The 24,151-nt window shown below is 37.4% G+C and overlaps 1 protein-coding gene across 3 annotated transcripts in view; it reads left to right on the top strand.

Annotated features, from left to right (window-relative positions):
* Window positions 1–24,151, top strand: part of LOC120860170 (lysine-specific demethylase 6A-like) — a 175,251-nt gene that overhangs the window by 41,033 nt on the left and 110,067 nt on the right. For all 3 annotated transcript variants that reach the window (XM_040235963.1, XM_040235962.1, XM_040235964.1), the window contains exon 4: window positions 5,892–5,941. In XM_040235963.1, the coding sequence (XP_040091897.1) occupies window positions 5,892–5,941 (50 nt within the window). The remainder of the gene's footprint in view (window positions 1–5,891; window positions 5,942–24,151) is intronic.

Raw genomic sequence — 24,151 nt, 5'->3', positions numbered from 1 at the left:
ATTGAAGATGGAAGGAAAAAAGTAACACTTTCGGCACATTATAATTTTAGGAAAGAAGAAGGTGCAACTGAAACACAAAAGGTTCATGCAACGTGTAGGGAAGGTGCTGTTAATAATCAAACTTCTGAAAAGTGGTTTTTGATGTTTCTTACTGGAGATTTCTTATTGGACCATTCTCCACATTTGGGTAGACCAGTTGAAGCTGCTAATGGTCAAATCCAAGACATTAATTGAGAACAATCAGCATTATACCCCACAGGAGACAGCCAGCATACTCAGTGTATCATAATCAACTGTTGAAAATCATTGACACAGGCTTGCTTATGTGAATTGCTTTGATGTTTGGGTTCCACATAAGTTAAGTGAAAAAACCCTCTTGACTGTATTTCCACCTGCAATTTTGTACTGAAACGTCACAAAAACATGAACCATGATCAATCACACCAAATGTTGGTCTTCAGGTAAAGAAGATGATGTTGTGTATATGATGAAATTGGAAGGGAGTCCTTTATTATGAACCTCTTCTGGAAAATCAAATGATTAATTCCAACAGGTGGTGTTCCCAGTCAGATCAACTGAAAGCAGCACTTGATGAAAAGCATCCAGAATTAGTCAGCAGATTGCATTAGCTTCCATCAGGATAGCAGGAAGACTGCATGCTTGTTGGATGACCAGACAGAAACACAGCTTGCCTGGAAAGTTCTGATTCATCCACCATGTTCATCAGACATTGTACCTTCAGATTTCCACTTATTTCTGTTTTTACAAATTTCTCTTAATGAAGAAAACTTGAATTCCCATTGGTATATAAAAAGCCCCTGAAACAGTCCCTTGATCAAGAAGATAAAAAGTTTTAGGAAGATGGAATTATGAAGTTGCCTGAAAGACTGAAGATAGTGGAACGAAACAGTGAATACATTGTTCTATAAAGTTCTTTGTGAACATGAGAAATGGATTTTTTATTTTTACTTAATCAGAGGAACATTTTTGTCCAACCCCATGTAATCTGATATAATCTGGAAAATACTGGATAATCAACTTTTAAATAAATTTATGTCAGGCTAAGGGTGACAGTTCTGCCAGGCTGTGAACCCCAAAGCTCCCATACTAATTCCTAGAAGCAAAGACTACTGTGTCACACCACTTCGTGGTAAAACAAATGCTAAGTTTTCATACTTTTCTGTAAGAAATGGTCAGTTATAAATACTGAAACAGTTGTAGAAATTTGTGTTTACCAAATCAGTGTAGGAACTGACTACACAAAAAGTTCCTGTGTAATTTTCTCACAAATTCACAGACTTGTAGGAGAACAGATATAAGGAATTCCTAATCCAAACATTTTGTAGATACTAAAGGGATATACACACATACTAAAAAGTTTTGCTTACAGAATGTATGTAGTAAAAAGGGATATTCTTTTTGAATAAAAGCAAGAAGTGCCTAGTACCTTCTTTGTTTTATGAACACCATAACTAACGTGAAGTTAGACTTAAATTCAATGTCTACTTCTGTGATATCCCCCCACCCAAAAAAAAAGATTAAAAATTTGATTTGTCTTACTACATACTTGAAAAAAAGAAAATGTAAAAGTGTTAGTCTTTCAGTCATCACCAACTCTTTATAACCCCATGATACTGGAGAGGGATGCCATGTCCTCCTTTAGGGGATCTTCCCAACTTAGGGACTGAACCTGCAGCTCCTACATGGCAGGTGGGTTCTTGTTGTTTTTTTTTTTTTTTAAATTAATTAATTTTAATTGAAGGCAATTACTTTACAGTATTGTGGTGGTTTTGGCATACATCAACATGAATCTGCCATGGGTGCACGTGGGTCATCCCATCCTGAACCCTCTCTCCCACCTCCCTCCCCACCCCCTCTCTCTGGGTTGTCCCAGAGCACCAGCTTTGAGTGCCCTGCTTCATGCATCAAACTTGCACTCGTCATCTATTTCACATATGGTAATATACGTGTTTCAATGCTATTCTCTCAAATCATCCCACCTTCACCTTCTCCCACTGAGTCCAAAAGTCTGTTCTTTACATCTGTGTCTCTCTTGGGCAAGTGGGTTCTTTACCATCTGAGACACCAGGAAAGCAAGGCTGACCTGGACCTCACTCAATATTTGTCAGCCATCAGTTGAGATGTAATCATGAAAGATTAAGATTGCTTTAAAAGGGGTTGTGATATCAGTTATCAGAGCACTATGATTTCAAGGATCCTTTCAGTATTAGAGTTAGCTTTCTCTGTCATAAATCTTTCTAATATTAAAAACCTCATCAATAGTTTCTGAAGCATCTTGTTTTCTTGACTTTCCCTTTTCTTTATGTCTATCAGTAATTGTCTTTGGTGACTGAAGATAAGTTTGATTACCTTTTCCAGAGTGTGTGTGTTGTCATCATTCCTGTTGCTACTCTTTCCCGACATCAGTCAATACAGTTACTGTTATTACAGTAAAAGATCAGAACAAAAGATACATCAGCCTTCTTATCCATGTTTCTTTTTAATCTTAAAGATTTCATTTTCTGCAGTTTGAAAATAATATACCTCAATGTAGTTTTTTGCTATGGATATTTTACATGCTTGATATTCATTATGCTTCCTGGATATATGACTTATTGCCTTATATTAATTTTGGGGAAATTCTCATTTATTGTTCCAAATAATTCCTGTGCTCTCTTTATCATTTCATAGTATCATATTTATTTATCTTTTGTTAGTAACACTGTTATACCTTTTTTAATTGTCCCACAACCCTGTGTATTTTTTTCTTTTTTTTCCCTAGTGTTCCCTGTTTTTTGATAAGTCCTCTATGTCAGATAGTCTTTCTTCAGCAGTATACAACCCTTACTAATCTCATAATCTTTTTTTACACTGTTTCTGATCTTTAACATTTCTGCTTGAAAGTGTTGTCCTTCCTGTTCTCTACTTACATTGTTTCAGCATTCTAGTATACTGTCCACTTTATATATTGTTTAGATATTCTTCGCATATTAGTTGTAGTCACTTTAAATTCCCTGATCTGGTCATTTCAGCATCATTGTTACATCTGGTTCTGATTGCTCTGCCTCTTTCTGCTTCTCCTCCCTCTCCTTCCTTCTGTTCTTCTTTCATATGGGTTGTGTGTGATTTGTAATACTTTCTTGATATCTGACCTTGGTATTCCAGGTATAAAGAAGCTCTGTAAATAGGCCTTCTCTAATGGTGTACAGGATGTTGGCATAGGGAAAGTGTCCTCAGTCTTAGTCTTTTTAGTCTATGCCTTTGGAAAGTGAACTACATAAAAATTTCTTGGTTGTTTTCCTCTCTCTAGAATATATAGGATGATTGGAGTGGGCTGGAGTTGAATATCTACTTTAAATTTCCTGATTGTTAAGAAGAACAGAATGCTCTTGGCTATTTAAAAATTGTTTATTTTTCATAATCAGCAAGGACCTATGATATAGAACAGAGAATTAACTCTGCACAGTGAACTCTGTTCAATACTCTAATAACCTTATCGTTACCAGGGGGAAGGATTGGGGAAGGGATAGTTAGGGAGTCTAGTATGGACATGGACACACTGCTGCATTTAACATGGAGAAGCAGCAAGGACCTGCTAGACAGCACAGGGAACTCTGCTCAGTACCCTGTAATGACCTTATAGTTACCAGGGGCAAGGATGGGGGAAGGGATAGTTGGGAGTCTGGGATGGACATGGACACACTGCTGCATTTAACATGGAGAACAAACAAGGACCTGCTGTCCAGCACAGGGAACTCTGCTCAATACTCTCTAATATCCTTATGGTTCCCAGGGGGAAGGATTGGGGAAGGAATAGTTAGGGAGTTTGGGATGGACATGGACACAGGGCTGTATTTAACAAGGAGACCCAACAAGGACCTGCTGGACAGCACAGGGAACTCTGCTCAATCCTCTGTAATAACCTTATGGTTTCTAGGGGGAAGGATGGGGGAAGGGATAGTTAGGGAGTCTGGGATAGACATGGACACACTGCTGTGTTTAGAATGGAGAACCAGCAAGGACCTGCTGTACAGAACAGGGACATCTGCTAAATATCATATGCAGCCTGAATGGAAGGAGAGATTGGGGGAGAATGGAAACCTGTGTATGATGGTGTGTCCCTTCACTGTTCACCTGAAAGGAACACATCATTTTGTAAATCAGCTATACCCCAATCCAAAGGGAAAAGTTTTTAAAAATTGTTCTTTATTCCATTATTTTCTCAGAAGCTTGTGGAGATTTTTCTCAGATAGACATTATGGGCCCCTGTAAGTCTCACAGTGTTTTGCCTCACAATGTTGTGGGGCTACTCCTCCGTCTGGGAGCCCAGGGATGTTTCAGATTTCAAGCATACTACAGTGAACTTTTGTAGCGCGACCCTTGTTTCTAGGGTAATTTTTCTCAGTTAATGACTGCTCTTGTACCCTGTGTTAGCTTTAGCCTTTTAAATTCTTGTTGTAAAAACAAATATTTTAAGTCATTTTGTTCTTAGACTTAAAATGGGAGTGTGGTGTATGAGATTATTGTCATAAATACTATTGTCTTTTAAACATACATTTGGTTATTTTGAAATTCCAATTATTGTAACTTTATGATAGTATTTGAAAAAGTAAGTTTCCCTTATAAACTTTCTTCCCCTTAACTCTGTGTAGTTATTTTCATGAAAGGATACTCAATAATGTTTATGAGACTGGAGGGAAGATATCTGAAATTCATAAAAATGTTTGTCCAAAATATGGAAATTCTCGGTGGTACCAAACCCATATAAAATCTGTTCTTCCCTTTCTTACTTCAGTATTCTCATTTTACTTTGACTTTAAGGCAGTTTTCATTCCTAAGTGTATCTTATTCTAAACGCTCTCCCTTTGGAACTTCAACAAATGAATCAAAGACATTTTTATTTCCCTGGAGTGATATGGAGTTTCCTATTTTTAGTTTTTAAAAATTGTCCCCCCTAACTCCAATACACTTATGTGACTTCATATTGATCTTTTTACCTTATATAAGCCCTTTTTTAGGCAGACAAGAGCCTTTTTATGTCATTTCAGCCTTTTTAAAGCCTTCAGATGATTTAGAGAGCATGGGAATAGCCATCTTGGAATGAAATTGAAGCTAGTAGCTCAAGATAATGTTGATTCTTTGAAGGGAAGCACCAGAAACAAGAGTTTGTTAGAGCTATGGATTTATTTTTCTGGAAGTTGATGCATTTTGAGAAAATTCATTATATATGTAAAAACAGTCTTAGAAACTTTCTGTGAGACTTGATTGATGAAGGAAATCAAATGAATTAAATTTGTCAAAATTTTATATTTGTTTGGGCTTCCTTGGTGACTCAGTGATAAAGAATACCCTGCCAGTGCAAGGCACACAGGTTCAGTAGCTGATCTGGACAGATCTCACATGCCTTGGGGCAGTTAAGGCCATGTGCCACAACTGTTGAGCCTGTTCAGTGCAGCCTGGGAACTGCATCTAATGAAGCCCATGAGCTTTATAGCCCATACTCCACAGTAAGAGAAGCCACTGGAACAGCAACTAGAGAGTAGCCCTTGCCTTTGAAATTAGAGAAAAGCCTATGCAAAAATGAAGAGCCAGCACAGCAATAAATAAATGAATATGTAAATAATTTTTTTAAGAGGTGGAGCTTCAAAAAGTAAATTTTTACATATAAGTGCAAGGATCTGGTTTGATGATTGTTTATATAACTGATCTCCTGTAGATAATTTTTTCTATCATAATTTAAGTTGGTAGGGCATAAACTTTAAAGATTTACTGTGTTTACTAGTCCCTATTTTGCTGAGAGGCAGGACTGATGGGCAGTTTATATTAAAATATTAATATCTGTGTTATGAATTTTTGAATAGGATATAATTTGACTATTTTTCCTTTTTCAGCATTATCTGCGTATCAGAGATACTACAGTTTGCAATCTGACTACTGGAAGGTTCGTACACATTTGAATGCCAATTTTGTTTTCTTATTTTGGGGCAAATCATTAACTATACTAATTTTAAGTAGGAAATGTGATAAGAGAGAAAGGTATTATTTTGTGCCACCTGTTTTGTGTGAAGGTAGTGTTCTTAGTAAGTACATTTCTGACTAATTAAAACGACATTCTATCTGATATTTTAATAAACAAAATATAAAGTATCAGGCTTAAAAAAGAACAACTTTTTAAGTTTGTAAAGAAATAATTGAAGGTTTGATGGTGGTGATTCTGAAGATTGCTGGATTAGGCTGTGAAAGCTAAGAATGATTTGTTTATACAGTTTGTCTATGATTAGATCTCTGAGCAGAATTAAAGCCATCCATTTTAGAAAGTCTAAGTGAGAATTATGTGTAAGAATGAAATATCTACTATATTATCTTAAACAGTAAAGTCAAACTAGTTAGCAGATTAATCTTTGAATGCATATGTACTTTCCAGTGTGACACTGATAGCTGACAGATGGCTTTTCAGCTACTGCTGCTAAGTCTCTTCAGTCGTGTCTGACTCTGTGTGACCCCACCCACAGACGGGAGCCCAACAGGCTCCCCCGTCCCTGGGATTCTCCAGGCAAGAACACTGGAGTGGGTTGCCATTTCCATCTCCAATGCATGAAAGTGAAAAGTGAAAGTGATGCCACTGAGTCGTGTCCAACTCTCAGCAACCCCATGGACTGCAGCCTACCAGGCTCCTTCTTCCATGGGAGTTTCCAAGCAAGAGTACTGGAGTGGGGTGCCATTGCCTTCTCCAATATGTCATTATTCTGAGTCACAAAGCAAATGTATCTTGTAATGGGATATAACCTATAATACCATATAATTACTATAGGGATTAGTTATAAACAGTGTTTTGTTGCCTGGAAGGGAAATTTTAGATTACCCAAAGACTTTGAAAACTCATATGTTGATCCAAATTGTAAGTAAAAGTGTTGCTGGCTTTTAGGAAGTACTTGGAGTAGAAGGAAACAGTTAAATATGAAGGTTTATTTAATCTGAAAATATTTGCATAAGTTTATTTAGATTCTTAGAGTAGCAGAATCTATTACTATTAGTATATATTAGTATACTATTAGTATATATTCATGGAGAAGGAAATGGCAACCCACTCCAGTGTTGTTGCCTCGAGAATCCCAGGAATGGTGGAGCCTGATGGCCTGCTATCTGTGGGGTCTCACAGAGTCAGACACGACTGAAGCGACTTAGCAGCAGCAGCAGCAGCAGCAGCAGTATATATTCACAAAGTTTGTGTATTTACCACAATGAATTTTAGGATGTTTAAAATATTTTTAGCATACAAAAATGAGACCAGACTCTCCCAACCCCCACAATCCCTGTCCAATGAAAATTGTCCATTTATTTTGTATTATATATGTTTGTCTAGTCTGGAATGACTTTTAAAAAACTATGTTTTCAAGGTTTATCTCCGTGGTTGCACGTTGTTACTATTTCATTCTCTTTTAGGACTGTAACTTACAGTTTATCAATGTTCATTTTGTTTATTCCATTATCTGTTGATGGCTATCTGCTATTTTACCTCCTAGGTTATAATGAATCACACTGCTATGACCGTTCATATCCATTTCTTTGTTTGAAGCCATATTTTCATTCTTTTTGGAAATATACCTCAGAATTGAATTAGCTGTGCTTTTAACTTTTTGATGATATGTTGACTTAGAGTGATTATACCATATTCCATTCTGATAGTTGGTATAGGAAGAACTCATTTTCTTATTGCCAGTACTTGTTCTGTCTTTTCTAAATTCCACCATCCTAAAATGGGTATGAAATGGTTTCTCACTTTAGGTTTTGTTTTCATTACCCTCATAACTAGTAATATTTGCAAATCTTTTTGTTTGTTGTTTAAATCTGTTTAGATTCTTTGCTCCTTAAAATTAAGTTGGAATGTTATTTCTATATCTAGTTGAATTGCTGAGGTTTTCTCATTATCTGGGTTATTTTTTCATGTTTAATAGAACATTTGTCTCTTTGAGGCACAAAAGTTTTTAGTAATGAATTCCCATGTATTATTTTTCTTCATTTTTTTCTCCAGCATGCTTAATACCATGCAAGTCACAAAGATTTGTCTTCATTTTTTCTTTCAAAGCTAAATCCATAAAGGTTTTCTCTCCTACTTTTAGCTTCTTGATCATTTTTAAATAATTTATTTTTGTATAATATGAAGTAAGGTTTCAACTTAATTAATTGCTGGTTGTCCTAACAGCAGTATTTTTTAGAAAGAAAATTGTTTCCTTAACAGTGGTCTTGATAGCATTATCAAGTTTCTTGCCTGCAAATGTTCGGTTTATTTCTAGACTTTCACTTCTGTTTAAGACTGTTTCTGTGTTGGTACCATACTTTACTCCAGTATTCTTGGGCTTCCTTGCTGGCTCAGACAGTGAAGAATATGCTTCTCTATGGGAGATCTAGATTTGATCCCTGAGTTGGGAAGATACCCTGGAAGAGGGCATTCTTGCCTGGGATATCCCATGAACAGAAGAGCCTGATATGATATGTCCGTGGGGTTGCAAAGAGTTGGACAGGACTGAGTGACTAAGTATACACCACACTTTACATACTATTTCTTTTAATCATAGTTTGATTTATTAATTATTTAGGAATATATTGTTTGACTTCTACATTTTCTCTAATATTTAAAAAACATCAAAGAATGTGTTTTATATTATTTCAACTCTTGCTTTTACTTGGATTTTGTTTGCAGCATACTATTTATTCTATCTTGGGGAATGTTTAATGTGCATGAGAGGAATATGTGTATCTTTTTTTATTTGAAGTAGTCTTTAAATATTTGTTAAGTTTGGTGGGTTATAAGTTTTGAGTTATCTATTTTATCTTCTTTCTCATTGTACTGTCTGTATTGAATGAGATTGAAGACTCCAGGTATTGATGATTTGCTTATTTTCGGGTCATTTTTATAGGTTTTGTGTCGTATTTTGTTCAGCACAAGTGTCTTTAGAGTTGCTGTATGTTTGGAGATATAACTGATGTAAAATTTTTAGAGATAAAATTGACAAAATTTTTGAACTTTAAAGTACATGTAATGCTGTTTGTCTAAGATATAGGGTGCGTTAGTGTGATGCCTTTGTAGCAAAGCATTTAACACTGTAGCATTAACCAGCATCTCCATCATGTAACATGATTACCATTTCTTTTTGTCTTGAGAATGTTTAAGATTTACCATCTTAAAAACTTTTGGATTAAAATACAGAGATTAATTCTTTTATGTCCTCCTTTATTTCTATTAACATTTTTTTCATTTTGAAGAATTTTGTTTAATACTAGTATAGCCATTCCATAACTTTTATAATTATTGTTTTCATGGTGTTTTGTTTTTCATCTTTTCTGTTTATAGAGTCTATATTTTTGAATCTAAAGAAGGCCTCCTAAAGAGAGTATATGGTTGGATCTTTTAATTTTATCAAGTCTGATAATTTGTGTGTTCTGATTATTTAGTCCAGATTTGTTTAATGTTACTATTTTATACATCTGCCATTGTACTTTAAAAAAACTAATTTTTAAAGTAATTTATTATTACTTTTTAAATTTTTTAAAATAATTTTTAAATTTATTTTGACTGTGCTGAGTATTTGTTTTTTTATAGGCTTTCCCTAGCTGCAGCAAGCAGGAGCTACTCTTTTCTGTGATACATAGGCTTCTTATTGTGGTGGCTTTTCTTGTGAAGTACAGGCTCTAGGGCTCATGTACTTAGTAGCTGCAGCTCCAGGGCTCTAGAGCACAGGCTCAGTAGTTGTGATGCATACTTAGGGACTTATGGGATCTTTCCGGATCAGTGATTAAACCTGCATGTCCTGCATTGGCCGGTGGATTCTTTATCATTGAGCCATTAACCATTGTCTTTTTCTTCTATTTTTGCTTTACTACATAAGCAGATTTTTAAAATATAGCCCAATTGATTCATATTTTTCATTAGTGTGTTACTTTCTCAGTGTTTGCCCTGTTACTTGAAGTGTGCTCATTAATGAATTTATTTGAATTTATATTACTGTAGTTCTGTGAGATAAAGAAACAGTAATCTTATAGAGCTTTATGTACCCTGTTCTTTTATTTGTTGCAGCTTCAACAATTATTTGTGTTTGAGAAAGTTATATAATAGTGTATCAGTTCAGTTCAGTTCAGTCGCTCAGCAGGAGTATGGCCAGGTACCCTGTGCACACAGCATGGTGCCCAGGGGAGGCAGCATGTCCCAACCAGAACCCTCAGTTCAGTCTCTCAGTCTTGTCCGACTCTTTGTGACCCCATGAATTGCAGCATGCCAGGCCTCCTTGTTTATCACCAAGTCCCAGAATTCACCCAAAGTCATGTCCATCAAGTCGGTGATACCATCCAGCCATCTCATCCTCTGTCGTCCCCTTCTCGTCCTGCTTTCAGTCTTTCCCAGCATCAGAGTCTTTTCCAGTGAGTCAGCTCTTCGCATCAAGTGGCCAAAGTATTGGAGTTTCCGCTTCAACATCAGTCCTTCCAGTGAACACCCAGGACTGATCTTTAGGATGGACTGGTTGGATCTCCTTGCAGTCCACGTACATAGTTATAATATTAATTTATGTAATCTGTTGAGCTATAAAAATGTGTGTTCAGCTTTTGTATTTTAGACTTTTAAGTTCTCATTTTTGTTTTTTGATTTTTTTCTTGCATATTTCACTTACCGTCTGGAGTCTTATCTGTAGTCCACTTAATTGATATGTTCTTTCATTAAGAATAATTTATTACTATATCTGTTTGACTTAAATACAGTTATATGGAGAATGCTTAAACAGTTTTTAAATCAGGAGGACATAATGAAGGGAAAAAAAATGGTACATGTACCATACCTGTATAATTATAGGTAATTACATCCTTTTTTGTCTTTGAAAAACTGATGGGTATTTTGTTGTTGTTCGGTCGCTCAGTTGTGTCAGACTCTTTCCAGCTCCATGGACTACAGCACACCAAGCTCCCTGTCCTTCACAACTTCCTGGAACTTGCTCAAACTCATGTCCATTGAGCCATGATGCCATCCAACCACCTTGTCCTCTTCTGACTTCAATCTTCCCCAGCATCAGGGTCTTTTCTAATGAGTTGGCTCTTCCTATCAGGTAGCCAGTGTTGGGGCTTTAGCATCAGTCCTTGCAGTGAATATTCAGAGTTGATTTTCTTTAGGATTGACTGGTTAGATCTCCGTGCTGTTCAAGGGACTCTAAAGCGGTTTCTCCAGCAGCACAGTTTAGAAGCATCATTTCTTCCAGAACTAAGCTCAGTCTTATTTCTGGTCCAACTCTCCCATCTGTACATGAGCACTGAAAGAACCATAGGTTTGACTAGCTGGAACTTTGTCGGCAAAGTAATGTCTCTGCTTTTTAATACGCTTCTAGTAGTGACATAACTTTTCTTCTAAGGAGCAAGCATCTTTTAATTTCATAGCTGCAACCATTGGTCACCATCTGCACCATTTTGGATCTCAAGACAGTAGTCTATCACTCTTTACATTGTTTCCCTGTCTGTTTGCCGTGAAGTGATGGGACCAGATGCCATAATCTTTGTTTCACTGTTGAGTTTTAAGCCAGCCTTGTCACTCTCCTCTTTCATTTTCATCAAGAGGCTGTTTAGTTCCTTTTTCACTTTCTGCCATAAGGGTGATGTCATCTGCATATCTGAGATTATTGATATTTCTCCTGTCAATCTTGATTCCAGCTTGTGCTTCACCCAGCCTGGCATTTTGTATGGTGTGCACTGCATAGAATTTAAATGAGCAGGCTGACAGTATACAACCGTGACATACTAGTTTCCCAGTTTCAAACCAGTCCATTGTTCCATGTCTGGTTCTTCACTTGCATACAGGTTTTGCAGGAGGCAAGTAAGGTGGCCTGTTAGTCCCATTTCTTTAAGAATTTTCCACAGTTAGTTGTGATTGACACAGTCAAAGATTTTAACACAGTTGCTTACTGTAAGCCTAAAAAGTTTCTTTAGAACTTTTTTGTAATATTTGTTGTAAGACAAGTGTGTTTACAGTGAATTCTTTCTCTCTCTTATATTTATTTAGTCTGCATAGTTACAAGCTCTGTAAGGATTCCCTAATGGTTCAGATGTTAAAGGATCTGTCTGCAGTGCAGGAGACCAAGCTCTGTTCCCTGGGTTGGAAAGATCTCCTGAAGAAGGAAATGGCAGTTACTCCAATATTCTTGCCTGGGGAATCCCATGAACATAGGGGCCTGGTGGGCTACAGGCTCTAGGGTCACAAAGAGTAGGACACAACTAGTGACTGACACTAATCAAGCCTTCATAGTTAAAAGCTCTGCTGCGGTGGAAGATTCTTGATTGACATCTTGTATTCTTTGAGCATTGCCTTTGACCATCATGGTGTGTGAGGACAAATCAATTTTTAATCTAATAATTGGGTTTTTGTTTTGTTTTGTAGGAATTTTTTTTTCTGACTGCTTTTAGAATTTTCTCCTTGTCCTTGATCTTCAGCATTTTCTATTACAATCTGTCTTTGAATCTCTCTTCCTTTATTCTGATTAGACTTACTGGTTAAAGTTTTGTATGAAATTTCAGAAGTTTTTGGCTGTTAGTTATTGAATTTTTTTTGTCTTTTCTCTCTTTTGTCATTCTCTACTATACATCCATTGGTATTCCTAATGAAAAGGGTATTAGCAGAGGCTCTTCCCAACCACATCTGTCATTGTTCAACAGGGCTCATGACAAATTTATTAGAGGCAGAGACAAAGTTCTGCATGGGATTAGCACCATGGGCTTTCATCCATGAATTCCCAGTGCCTAGTGTACCAGAAAAAGTAACCCTCAGTTCCTCCTATGGTATCATTCTGTGACATATTCATGCAGCTACTCAGTGCCAGATTTATTATAGTGGACTGCTTACATTATCAAAGTGTCAGCATTTTGTCCACATTAAGATAGAAATGTACCAGGATATTGGTTTGCACTGGGGAGTCTAAAGTGACATCTGTGGAGTTATAGAATGCCTTTAATTTCATGGTAATCTACCTAGTGTTGTGTTAAAGTGAGGAATTTCACTGGAAAAGAAGTAGAGCAAAGGGACACCTAGAGGTTATAAATTTCAGTGACATGCTCCTCATGATCCTGACAGAACAGTGAAATGCCTTTTGCATGCTCAATCCCTTGAGAAAAGATTTTTTTCTCTCTTTTTCTCACTTTTGAGCAGGAGCTCCACACTTCAGTGGCTGGCCACTCCAAAGACCTTCTCCTGTCAATACAGTAACAATTTACAGTGATCTCTGAGCACCACTGTTTCCTTCACCAGGAGATTTATAACGCTCTGAATTGGTGGTGTTTTTTATGATAGGTATGTTGGTCCAGCAGGCAAAGTGGAAATGGCAATGGCACCACTGACTGTTAATGTAGTGACCCAGTTGCAACATTTTTCTTTTTTGTACCCACAGCTTCATTCTGGAATGTCTTAGAGGTATTTTTTCTAGAGGAGGAATTCTTCCATAGGAGATAAAAAATAACGATTCCTTTGAAGGGGACATCAGAATGATCAAATAGCCTTTTTCATTTTCATGCTTGTGTATCATCGATCAAGGAAGGGAATTACTTTGCTGTCTCTTTTTGTTGTTTTTTGACAAAGGAGGATAGGAATTAAAGAGGGAACACTATTAAATGCTACTGCTATTGGGGAAAAGCTACTCAATAAAAAATTGAGCTCAATTCTAATTACAGCTGAAAAAGTAGCAATTTATAGCCAAGGAGCCCTGTGAAGATCAGCATATGAAAAATTACTTAAGGAAATAATAAGTCTCTTTAGGCTAAGCCATCCTTATTAAAGATTGATTAGGTATCACCTGGTAAATAGTGGAAGATGAGAAACCTCAATTAGGTATTATAGGCATTCACATACACAGGATGAGGCACTTCTGCTATACCCAGTTAACATTTTTGTTAAGGATGTTAGAGGGAATTGGGCAGATGTTCCTAGGAACAGTTTCAGGAATCTGAGTAAACTTTTGTTTCCTCTGTTGTTTAACGGTCTGAAGAGACATCTTTCTTAGAAAAATAGGTAATTTCATTTCTTGTTCTATAATCTTTTGTACATTTAGGACAAGCTGAATCATCTGTTGAGTCAGATGGTAGAAATAACATTGTATAGTGTGAGGCAGTAAGCATTTAAGCAGGGGTACTTTATGTGAGCATAACATAAACACAAAGACTAAGTGTTAAAAATCTAGATGCTAATGCCAGAGGACAGTTAATCAAGATTTAAAGATGTTGGACTCAAAAATAGTAGAGTATTGACAACAGGAAAAATACATAGAACTACTAGTTGGAGTTGTGATGATACAGTTTATGACAGAGTCTGCAATAAGCACAAAGCTATTTCATTTATAATGTTATGGTAGTTTCTTTGAAATTTAGTTGATGTTACCTAGCTCTCAGAGATCTGGGTAAAACAGTTTTAGTTCTGCATTATTCCACATCAGAATGGAGAAAATTTGGAAACATTTAGAGTGATACAGGCATTGGTTCTATCACTTCATGGCAAATAGATGGCAAAAAAGTGGAAACAGTGGCTGATTTTATTTTCTTGGGTTCCAGAATCACTGTGGATGGTGACTGGAGTCAGTAAATGAAAAAGATACTTGCTCCTTGGAAGAAAATCTGTGACAAATTTAGCATATTACAAAGCAGAGAATCACCTTGCTGACAAAAAAAGTTCATATAGTAAAAGCTGTTGTTTTTCCAGTAGTCATGTATGGATGTAAGAGTTGGACCATAAAGAAAGCTGAGTGCCAAATAATTGATGCTTTCAGGCTATAGTGTTGGAGAAGACTGTAGAGTCTCTTTAACAGCAAGGAGATTAAACCAGTCAATCTTAAAGGAAATCAACCCTGAATACTCATTGAAAGGACTGATGGTAAAGCTGAAGCTCCAGTGTATTTGGCCACCTGACGTGAAGAGCCAGCTCACTAGAAAAGAACCTGATACTTGGAAAGATTGGAAGCAAAAGGAGAAAGGGTAACAGAGAAGGAAGTGCTTGGATAACATCACCAATTCTATGAACATGAGTTTGTTGCAAATGCTTGGAGATAGTTGAGGACAGAGGAGCCTACTGTGCTGTAGTCTGTGGGGTTACAAAAAGTCAAACATGACTTGGAGACTGAATAGAAACAGTGTGCCAGTTATTGGAGGAATTCATTATATGTCAAGGAGTAGCAAACATGCAAGACTAAATCCAAAATGATAGCTTTATAGTTTTCCATTGTAAACATTTTTTTCCACCATCTACTTTATGAGGAATCAAAGTCAGTACACTTTGTTTATAAAATCAGTAGCTTCATTAAATTTTGCTTGATTACTTACATAGGGGTGGTACAGATAGTTTATTGGTCACAAATATCTTTTGAATTTGTTTCCTGGAACTTTTCATAAGATATCTCAGATTAGAGAATGGCACTGAAACATGTATAATGTCATATAAGAAATGAATCACCAGTCTAGGTTCGATGCAGGATACAGGATGCTTGGGCCTGGTGCACTGGGATGACCCAGAGGGATGGTATGGGGAGGGAGATGGGGGTTGGTTCAGGATTGGGAACATGTGTACACCCATGGCGGATTCATGTTGATGTATGGCAAAACCAATACAATATTGAGAAGTTAAAAAAAAAGAGAAATCTCAGATTAGACTTTTAAAAGTCTCTCATATTCAAGGAAATCAAGCTAGAAATGCAACGCAGCATTTTGCCTGCACTGTAGAGATTTGATTGAATTCTTTTTTCTAGTGTTCTCAAAATATCCTAAGGTTTCTGAGCTCTCCAGTAAGTGACCTACTCTGAAAAGCTATGCAACCTGATTAGCCAGGGTTCAGGCCATTTTTTCAGAGAGAAGCAGTGGCTTCATAGTTCCAGTCTCTTGGATTATGTAATTTCAGTGCACATGTCATTCACAAACATTCAAGTCAAAAGTTTGGTATTATAATCTGTGTTTTCAATAGTATCATTTTCAAGGAAGAGAGTTGTGTGTTTTGTTTTGTTTTGTTTTTTAGTTTTTATTGAATTTGTTACATTTTGCTTCTGTTTTAAGTTTTGGTTTTTTGGCTATGATCTTAGCTCCCTGATCAGGGATCAGACCCACAACCCTCTGCTGCTGCTGCTGCTGCTAAGTCGCTTCAGTCATGTCTGACTGTGCGACCCCATAGATGGCAGCCCACTAGGCTCCTCTGTCCCTGGGATTCTCCAGGCAAGAATACTGGAGTGGGTTGCCATTTTCTTCTCCAATGCATGAAAGTGAAAAGTGAACACGCTCTGCATTTGAAGGTAAAGTTTCAACCAGTAGACTGCCCCATACCACTAGACTGGAGTTTGGGAAGTCCCAAACAGATTCTTTTTAAAACTATGAAGTAATTCACTTCAGTTCAGTTCAGTTCAGTTGCTCAGTCATGTCCGACTCTTTGCGAACCCATGCAAGTAATTAAGTTCTCATTAAAAATAAGAAAACTGAGACTGTGATGCCACCACAGAGCATTCCCGCCTTTAGCTGACTTCCAGAGAAGAATCAAAGTGTAACAGTAACTGTTATTTAAAAAGATCATGGCTGAAATTCTGTTTAGACTTTATTTGATAAGCAAAGTTATTTGCATATATCTTGATATAGTAACTGGACAGTGATGGCATAGACCTCTGTGAAGGTTTTGTTATTCATGGAATACTTCTATAATAATCCTTCCAGTGTAGCTGACTGTGCACTTGCCTTGGAAGGAGTAACAGTCAGTTGTATAATTATATACTGATATCGTTATGTGTGTCTAGTAGTTTTGATTAGATGGTCAGGGACATGGAATGAATGAGACTGAAAATTGCTCAGATTTGGGGAAGAGAAGACATATTTTAACTTCTCTGAATGAAAGAAAAAAACATAGGTATCTATGTTTCATGTAAAGTACTTACCAAAGGTTCACCTCAACTGAGAATCATTTTAATAATGGATATAATGACTGACTGTATAAGTAGCAGTCAGGCTCTTTTCCTGGTCAACGGTGTCATCACCCATTGGGCTAATGAGTAATTTGAACACAGTGGCAAGGTTATAGGCTATACAGTGGTCTCAGCAACATGGATTTCATTCATCAAAACTGTTCTGCCTATGGCCACTGAATGTCCAGCTTGTGAGCAGCAGGTATCAAGAGTGAATTCCCCACGTGGCACCATTTTCCAAGAGATCAGCAAGTTATCTGTAGATAAATTGATGACATTGAACAGTCTCCACCATGGAAGGAGAGCATTTTATTATTAATAGAAGAGATGCATAACATTGTATAAAATGTATAGTGTATATCATAATGACTGAATGAATTTCATATATATACAAATATGTGCATATGTATGTATATGTATAGTGTAATGATAACCAAAATAAATTTGGCTAACATCCATCACCTCATATAGCTAAAATTTTTTTCTGTAAGAAAATTAAAAATACAGTTTCTCAGTGATACTCAAGTATATGGCACAGTATTGATTACAGGCATTACATCCCCATGATTTATTTATTACTAGAATTTTTAAATTTTTGTTTACCTTCATTCAATTACTTCCACTCTTCTGTTGCAAACACCAATTTGTTCTGTGAGTTTGTTTTTTAAGAATTCAAATTTTAAATTCTGAATTTTGTAAGTGAGATAACATTATGTGTTTATTTCTGAATGGTTTTGCTTACTGTAATACCCTCAAGATCATTCATGTTGTAGCAAGTTGGAGAATTTTCTTCTTTTCTATAGTCAAGTAGTACTCTGTTTATCTGTGTGTATGTATCACATTCTCTTCATCCATCCATGGACACTTAGGTTACTTCTATGCCTTGGCTATTATAAATAATAGTATGTAATGAAACCTTGTGAGGTAGATATTTTCTCAGCTAATAACTAAGGTTTTTATTTAACTATATACCCAAAATGAAATGCTGTTCATGTAGTAATTGTATTTTTAATTTTTTGAGGATCCTCCATGCCATTTACCATAATGATTATACAAATTTATATTCTCAGTAGCAGTGTACAGTTTAGTTCAATCATTCAGTCATGTCTGACTCTCTGTGACCCCATGGAGTGCCACATGCCAGGCCTCCCTGTCCATCACCAACTTCCAGAGCTTACTCAAACGCATGTCCATTGAGTCAATGATGCCATCCAACCATAAAATCCTCTGTCATCTCCTTCTGCCAACCTTACTCTTTCCCAGCATCAGGCTCTTTTCCCATGAGTCAGCTCTTCACATCAGATGGCCAAAGTATTGGAGCTTCAGCTTCATCAGTCCTTCCAATGAATGTTCAGGACTGATTTCCTTTAGGATGGACTGATTGGATCTGCTTTCAGTACAGGGTACTTTCAAGAATCTTCTCCAACCCCACAGTTCAAAAGCATAAATTATTTGGTGCTCAGCTTTCTTTATAGTCCAAGACTCACATCCATACATGACTCCTGGAAGAACTGTAGCTTTGACTGGATGGACTTTTGTTGGCAAAGGGAAGTCTCTACTTTTTAATATGCCATTTAAGCTGGTCATAGCTTTTCTTCCAAGAAGCAGGTGTCTTTTAATTTCATGCTGCAGACACCATCTGCAGTGCTTTTGGAGCCCCCCAAAGTAAAGTCTCTCACTGCTTCCGTTGTTTCCCCATCTGTTTAACCATGAAATGATGGGACTGGATGCCATGATCTTAGTTTTCTGAATGTTGAGCTTTAAGCCAGGTTTTTCACTCTCCTCTTTCACTTTCATCAGGAGGCTTTTTAGTTTTTCTTCACTTTCTTTCATAAGGGTGGTGTTATTTCACCCAGCAATCTTGATTACAGTTTGTGCTTCATCCGGCTAGGAATTTCACATGATATACTCGGCACAAAAGTTAAATAAACAAGGTAACAACATACAGCCTTGATGTACTCCTTTCCAGCTTCGGAACCAGTCTGTTCTTCCATGTCCAGTTTTAACTGTTGCTTCTTAACCTGCTACAGATTTCTCAGGAGGCAGGTCAGGTGATATGGTATTCCCATCTCCTGAAGAATTTTCCACAGTTTGTTGTGATCCATACAGTCCAAGGCTTTGGCGTAGTCAATAAAAAAGAAGTACATATTTTTCTGGAACTCTTGCTTTTTCTATGATCCAGTGGAAGCTGGCAGTTTGATCTCTGGTTCCTCTGTCTTTTCTAAATCAAGCTTGAACATCTGGAAGTTCATGGTTCATGTGTTGTTGAAGCCTGGCTAGGAGAATTTTGAGCATTACTTTGTTGTTGTGTGAGATGAGTGCAGTTGTGTGGTGGTTTGAACATTCTTTGGCTTTGACTTTCTTTGGGATTGGAATGAAAACTGACCTTTTCCAGTCTTCTGGCCACTGCTGAGTTTTCTAAGCTGGCATATTGAGTGCAGCATTTTCACAGTATCATCTTTCAGGATTTGAAATAGTTCAACAGGAATTCCATCACCTCCACTAGCTTTTTTCACAGTGATGCTAGCCCACCTACACTTATTGCAGGTGAGAAGTGTTATCTCAAGTCTTCTCAATTGCAAGATGGATTCTTTAACTGCTGGACTAACGGGAGTTCTTGGGAGTAGTATTTCTGGTTTTCTTTCAGTGTTTTGTGTATATTATCCCATTCTTTTCTTATCTGCCAAGGTTTTGATGGTACATCTGCTTATAGTCTTGTGTAAGATAACATCACTTTTCTCATGGTGCTTTAGAAATTCTTGTTATCTTTGACTTTAACAATTATAACATGTGTTGGTAGGATTCTTTTGAGGTAACCTACTTAAAGTACTTTATCCCTGACTCAGTTTTGTCTGTCTCTTTGTGACGACATGAACTGTAGTCCTCCAGGCTCCTATGTCCATGGAATTCTCCAGGCAACAATACAGGGGTACGTAGCCATTGCTTTCTCTAGGATATCTTCTTAAACCAGGTCTCCTATATTGCAGGCGGTTTCTTTATCATCTAAACCCCCAGGGAAGCCTTTTGGACTTAGCAATTTGATACTCATTTTTCTTCCAAGATATGGAAGGTTTTCAGCCATTTTTCTTTTACAAGTACTTTTCTCTCGCTTTGTCTTGCATTTCTGGGATTCACAAAATGTGTATATAGTTTCCTTTTGATGATGGGTGTTAAGTCCTATTGGTTTTTTTAATTTACCTTTTTTTGTTTTCGCTCCTCCAGCCTAATAATTTCAAATGACTCTCTTCTGGTTAGCTGATTCTCTGTTCTGCTTGGTTGTGTTTGATCTTGAAATTCTCTATTTAACTCTTCAGTTCATTTATTGACTTCTTCACTAAAAGACCCTTAAAATAATTTGTATGTTTTTTGAAGAATTATACATGTATTGTACAAATTTTGAACAGCATTTAGGCCATATCTGAAACTAATCAAAATGGATTATTAAGGGAAAAAGCCATTTAACAATATGTTAATTACAGTCTCTTTTGAATTTTCAGATTACCTGTGAAAGCTTGAAATTAATTTTTATGTGCTTGTATGATCCTTTATTATTATTTTCAAAAATTTATATTTTCAAGTAGAGTATAATTGCTTTACAATATTGTGTTGGTTTCTGCCATTGCTCAACATGAATCAGCCATAGGTATACATACATCTGTTTCTTTGTTGAGTTTTTCATTTTGTTCTTTTATGTTTTTTGTATTTCATTTTGTGGTCTTACTATATGTTATTCCAGTTTAATAAAAGTTTCTTCTATAAGAAACTTCTGATAATTGTCATACATTTGACAGTCTGTTTTTCTGTGGTCAATTGTTGAAGTTTAAATAGTCTTCTTTTGTGGTGTGAGTTTTATCTGATTCTTCATAATTGCTATACCTTGCTAGTGGTAATATGTGATCTCCTTTTTTGTACTTCTCAGGTTTTCTTGGGCAGAGACAGCCCTTCATGTATTACCTCAACTTGGGTTTAATTCAGTTCAGTTTATAGTCTTCTTGGGCAAGTGAGCCTTGCAGTGAGGGTTGATTTTTTTTTTTTTTCTTGTTCAGCTATTATGTACCTCTGAAATCAGGAGCTCAGTCCCTGTCTGAATAGGAATTCGTTAGGAGTGTGCTCACTTGGTTTTCTGTATATGATTGGCTTTAGAGTTGGCACCTTAGTTGCATTGATTCTCTTGCAGGCTTACTGATAGCATGGGACATGTTCCTATACTCAGTTTTTGGATGGGTCTGCAGTTTGCTTCCTTGCCTGATCAGGGTTGTAGAATGGTTTCCTTGGCTGTTAGATCTTGATGCTTGGGCTCTCTTAACATGACAGAGTTGCTCACCAACTTCTTGGCCAGATACGATTGCTGCGTTGGTTACCTCGATGGGCTTTGCTGGGGGCTGTGTGCTCAGGTGCCATTGTAAGTGGGCCTGTAGGACCCTAGATATTGTGTTTAGACTTTGTGATTAGATGACACTAGAGCTATAAAGAACAGTATCTGGCACTTATGAGTGTGCTTCTTAGCTCAGACTGGGTTTATATGCCTCATATAACTGATAGAACTTGGCACTAGATTCCCTGGTCGGTTGGGGCCAACAGCTACTCCTAGTATTGCTCAATCTTCACTCAGATGCTGTTGTAAGTACTGTTGTTGGATGGGCTGTGCAGCTTCCCAGATTCTGTGACTGAGTTTGCTGATTGGTTTGTGCTACAGGATGGAGAAGGCATTCAGTGAACCAGCCATGGGTTGCCAGTGTAGAAAATAAAAAGGCTTCAAAGCTGGTAATGCTAATTGTTTGGGGTGCAGTATCAGGCAGAATTGTGCACTGAGTTAATTCTTCAGATGTGCCTTTACAGTGGCTCTGCAGAATCACAGAGTCACTGTCTGGGCTCTCTACTTGTCACTTCTGCAAGGGAAACTTGGTCTCCCATGATAGGAGTGCTAGTAGATCTCAGGTACATTATAATCCCAAGTGGTTAAGCAGTGCATCTTCTTCCTGCAATCCTCATAAAACTTCACTGGGTTGCTCTGAGTGTCACTCACAAGGCTGGGGAAGCTGAATATCCATCTTGGATTCTCCTTTGCTCACTGTAGAAACTGTAGACCTAGTAGATCCTTCTTGGTATGTTGATGTGCTCACTTGGGAGACGGACAGTATCAGTTCTGTTCAGTTCAATCACTCAGTTGTGTCCAACTCTGACTCTGAATTGCTGCACACCAGGCCTTCCTGTCCATCACCAACTCGCAGGATTCATTCAAACTCACGTCCATTGAGTCGGTGGTGCCATCCAGTGATCTCATCCTCTGTCGTCCCCTTCTCCTCCTACCCACCGTCCCTCCCAGTATCAGTCTTTTCCAGTGAGTCAGTTCTTCCCATCAGGTGGCCAAAGTACTGGAGTTTCAGTATTAGCATCAGTCCTTCCAAGGACTGATCTCCTTTACAATGGACTGGTTGGATCTCTCTGCAGTCCAAGGGAGTCTCAAGAGTCTTCTCCAACACCACAGTTCAAAACCATCAATTCTTTGGCGCTCAGCTTTCTTCACAGTCCACCTCTCACATCCATCTGTGATGACTGGAAAAGCCATAAGCCTTGACTAGATGGACCTTTGTTGACAAAGTAATGTCTCTGCTTTTTAATATGCTGTCTAGGTTGGTCATAACTTTCCTTCCAAGGAGTAAGCGTCTTTTAATTTCATGCTGCAGTAACCATCTGCAGTGATTTTGGAGCCCAGAAAAATAAAGTCTGACACTGTTTCCACTGTTTCGCCATCTATTTCCCATGAAGTGATGGGACTCGATGCCATGATCTTCGTTTTCTGAATGTTGAGCTTTAAGCCAACTTTCTCATTCTCCTCTTTGACTTTCAAGAGGCTTTTTAGTTCCTCTTCACTTTCTGCCATAAGGGTGGTGTCATCTGCATATCTGAGGTTATTGATGTTTCTCCTGGCAATCTTGATTCCAGCTTGTGCTTCTTCCAGCCCAGTGTTTCTCATGATGTACTCTGCATAGAAGTTAAATAAGCAGGGTGACAATATACAGCCTTGACGTACTCCTTTTCCTATTTGGAATCAGTCTGTTGTTCCATGTCCAGTTCTAACTGTTGCTTATAATCTGAATAAAAATGTCCCTCTTACCCTCCTTAGGCATTCTCTTATGTTTCAGTTCTAAGAATGCTCTTTAGTGTTAGCCCCATTTTCTGGGATTTTTACAGTGTTGTTTTGTCTGGGTTATTTGCTAGTTGGGACTGAAGTTGAGAAAAATTTGTGTTAACATCATGATGATATCTCATCAGCACCATTTACTATTACTCTGAATGACCTGCTACCAGTTTTAGCTTCCTTTCCCCATGACTTTATGCCTTCCTTGGAAAGAGATGAGGTGTTAGTTTCAGAAGGAGGATTGCTTTCACTTGTAGACATATCACCAGTGATTACATTAAACTGAAAGTTAAGAGTGCTTCCTTGTAATTTGGACACGTTATATACATTACAGTGAATCAGCAGACAAAGGAGTTTCTCTTCTGGCTTTGCTGATTCATTCTGACAAGCAGGAAGGGGAACTTGAAATACTGTTTCATAATGGCTACAAAGTAGAGCATTGCATAATGTCCATACAGGAAATTCCTGAGGACATCTCTTAGTACAACGTGCCTTGTAGTTTCAGGATACTGGAAAATTGAAACAGCCCAATCCAGACAGAAGTATACTAGTAAGGGCCCAGATCCTTATGGACTGAAGCTTTGTATCACTAGGTAAAGAAATATGACCAGTTGAAATACTCACTGATCAGTTAGTTTACAATCCCTCACCCTAACCCTACTGAGAAAGACTGAAGGCAAAAGGAGAAGGGGTGGCATACAATGAGATGGTTAGATGACATCACTGACTTGATGAACAAAAATTTGAGGAGATAGGACAGAGAAGCCTGTGGTGCTGCAGACCATGGGGTTGCAAAGAATCATGCCTGAGTGACTGAACAATGACCTCCAGCCCCTAGCCCTGGAGTTCTGCTTAGACCTCGAACAAACTGTATGAGGTTCTGTTTTTCTGGAGATCCTTTAAGTGTAACATTATGTTACCCTTACAAATGAAGTGTGCAAATCTTATTACAATATATATTATTTTAGTCTTTTAAAAGAATGTCTTTATTTTCATTGTAACTAGATTTCAGCAGGCGTTTGATAAGGTTCACTTGCCACCGTTATATATATTTTAAAGAATT

The sequence above is a fragment of the Oryx dammah genome, unplaced genomic scaffold, assembly GCF_014754425.2.
Source record: "Oryx dammah isolate SB20612 unplaced genomic scaffold, SCBI_Odam_1.1 HiC_scaffold_11032, whole genome shotgun sequence".
Taxonomy (NCBI): Eukaryota; Metazoa; Chordata; class Mammalia; order Artiodactyla; family Bovidae; genus Oryx; species Oryx dammah.
The sequence above is the reverse complement of the archived record's forward strand: the minus strand, read 5'-3'. Positions and strand labels throughout refer to the sequence as shown.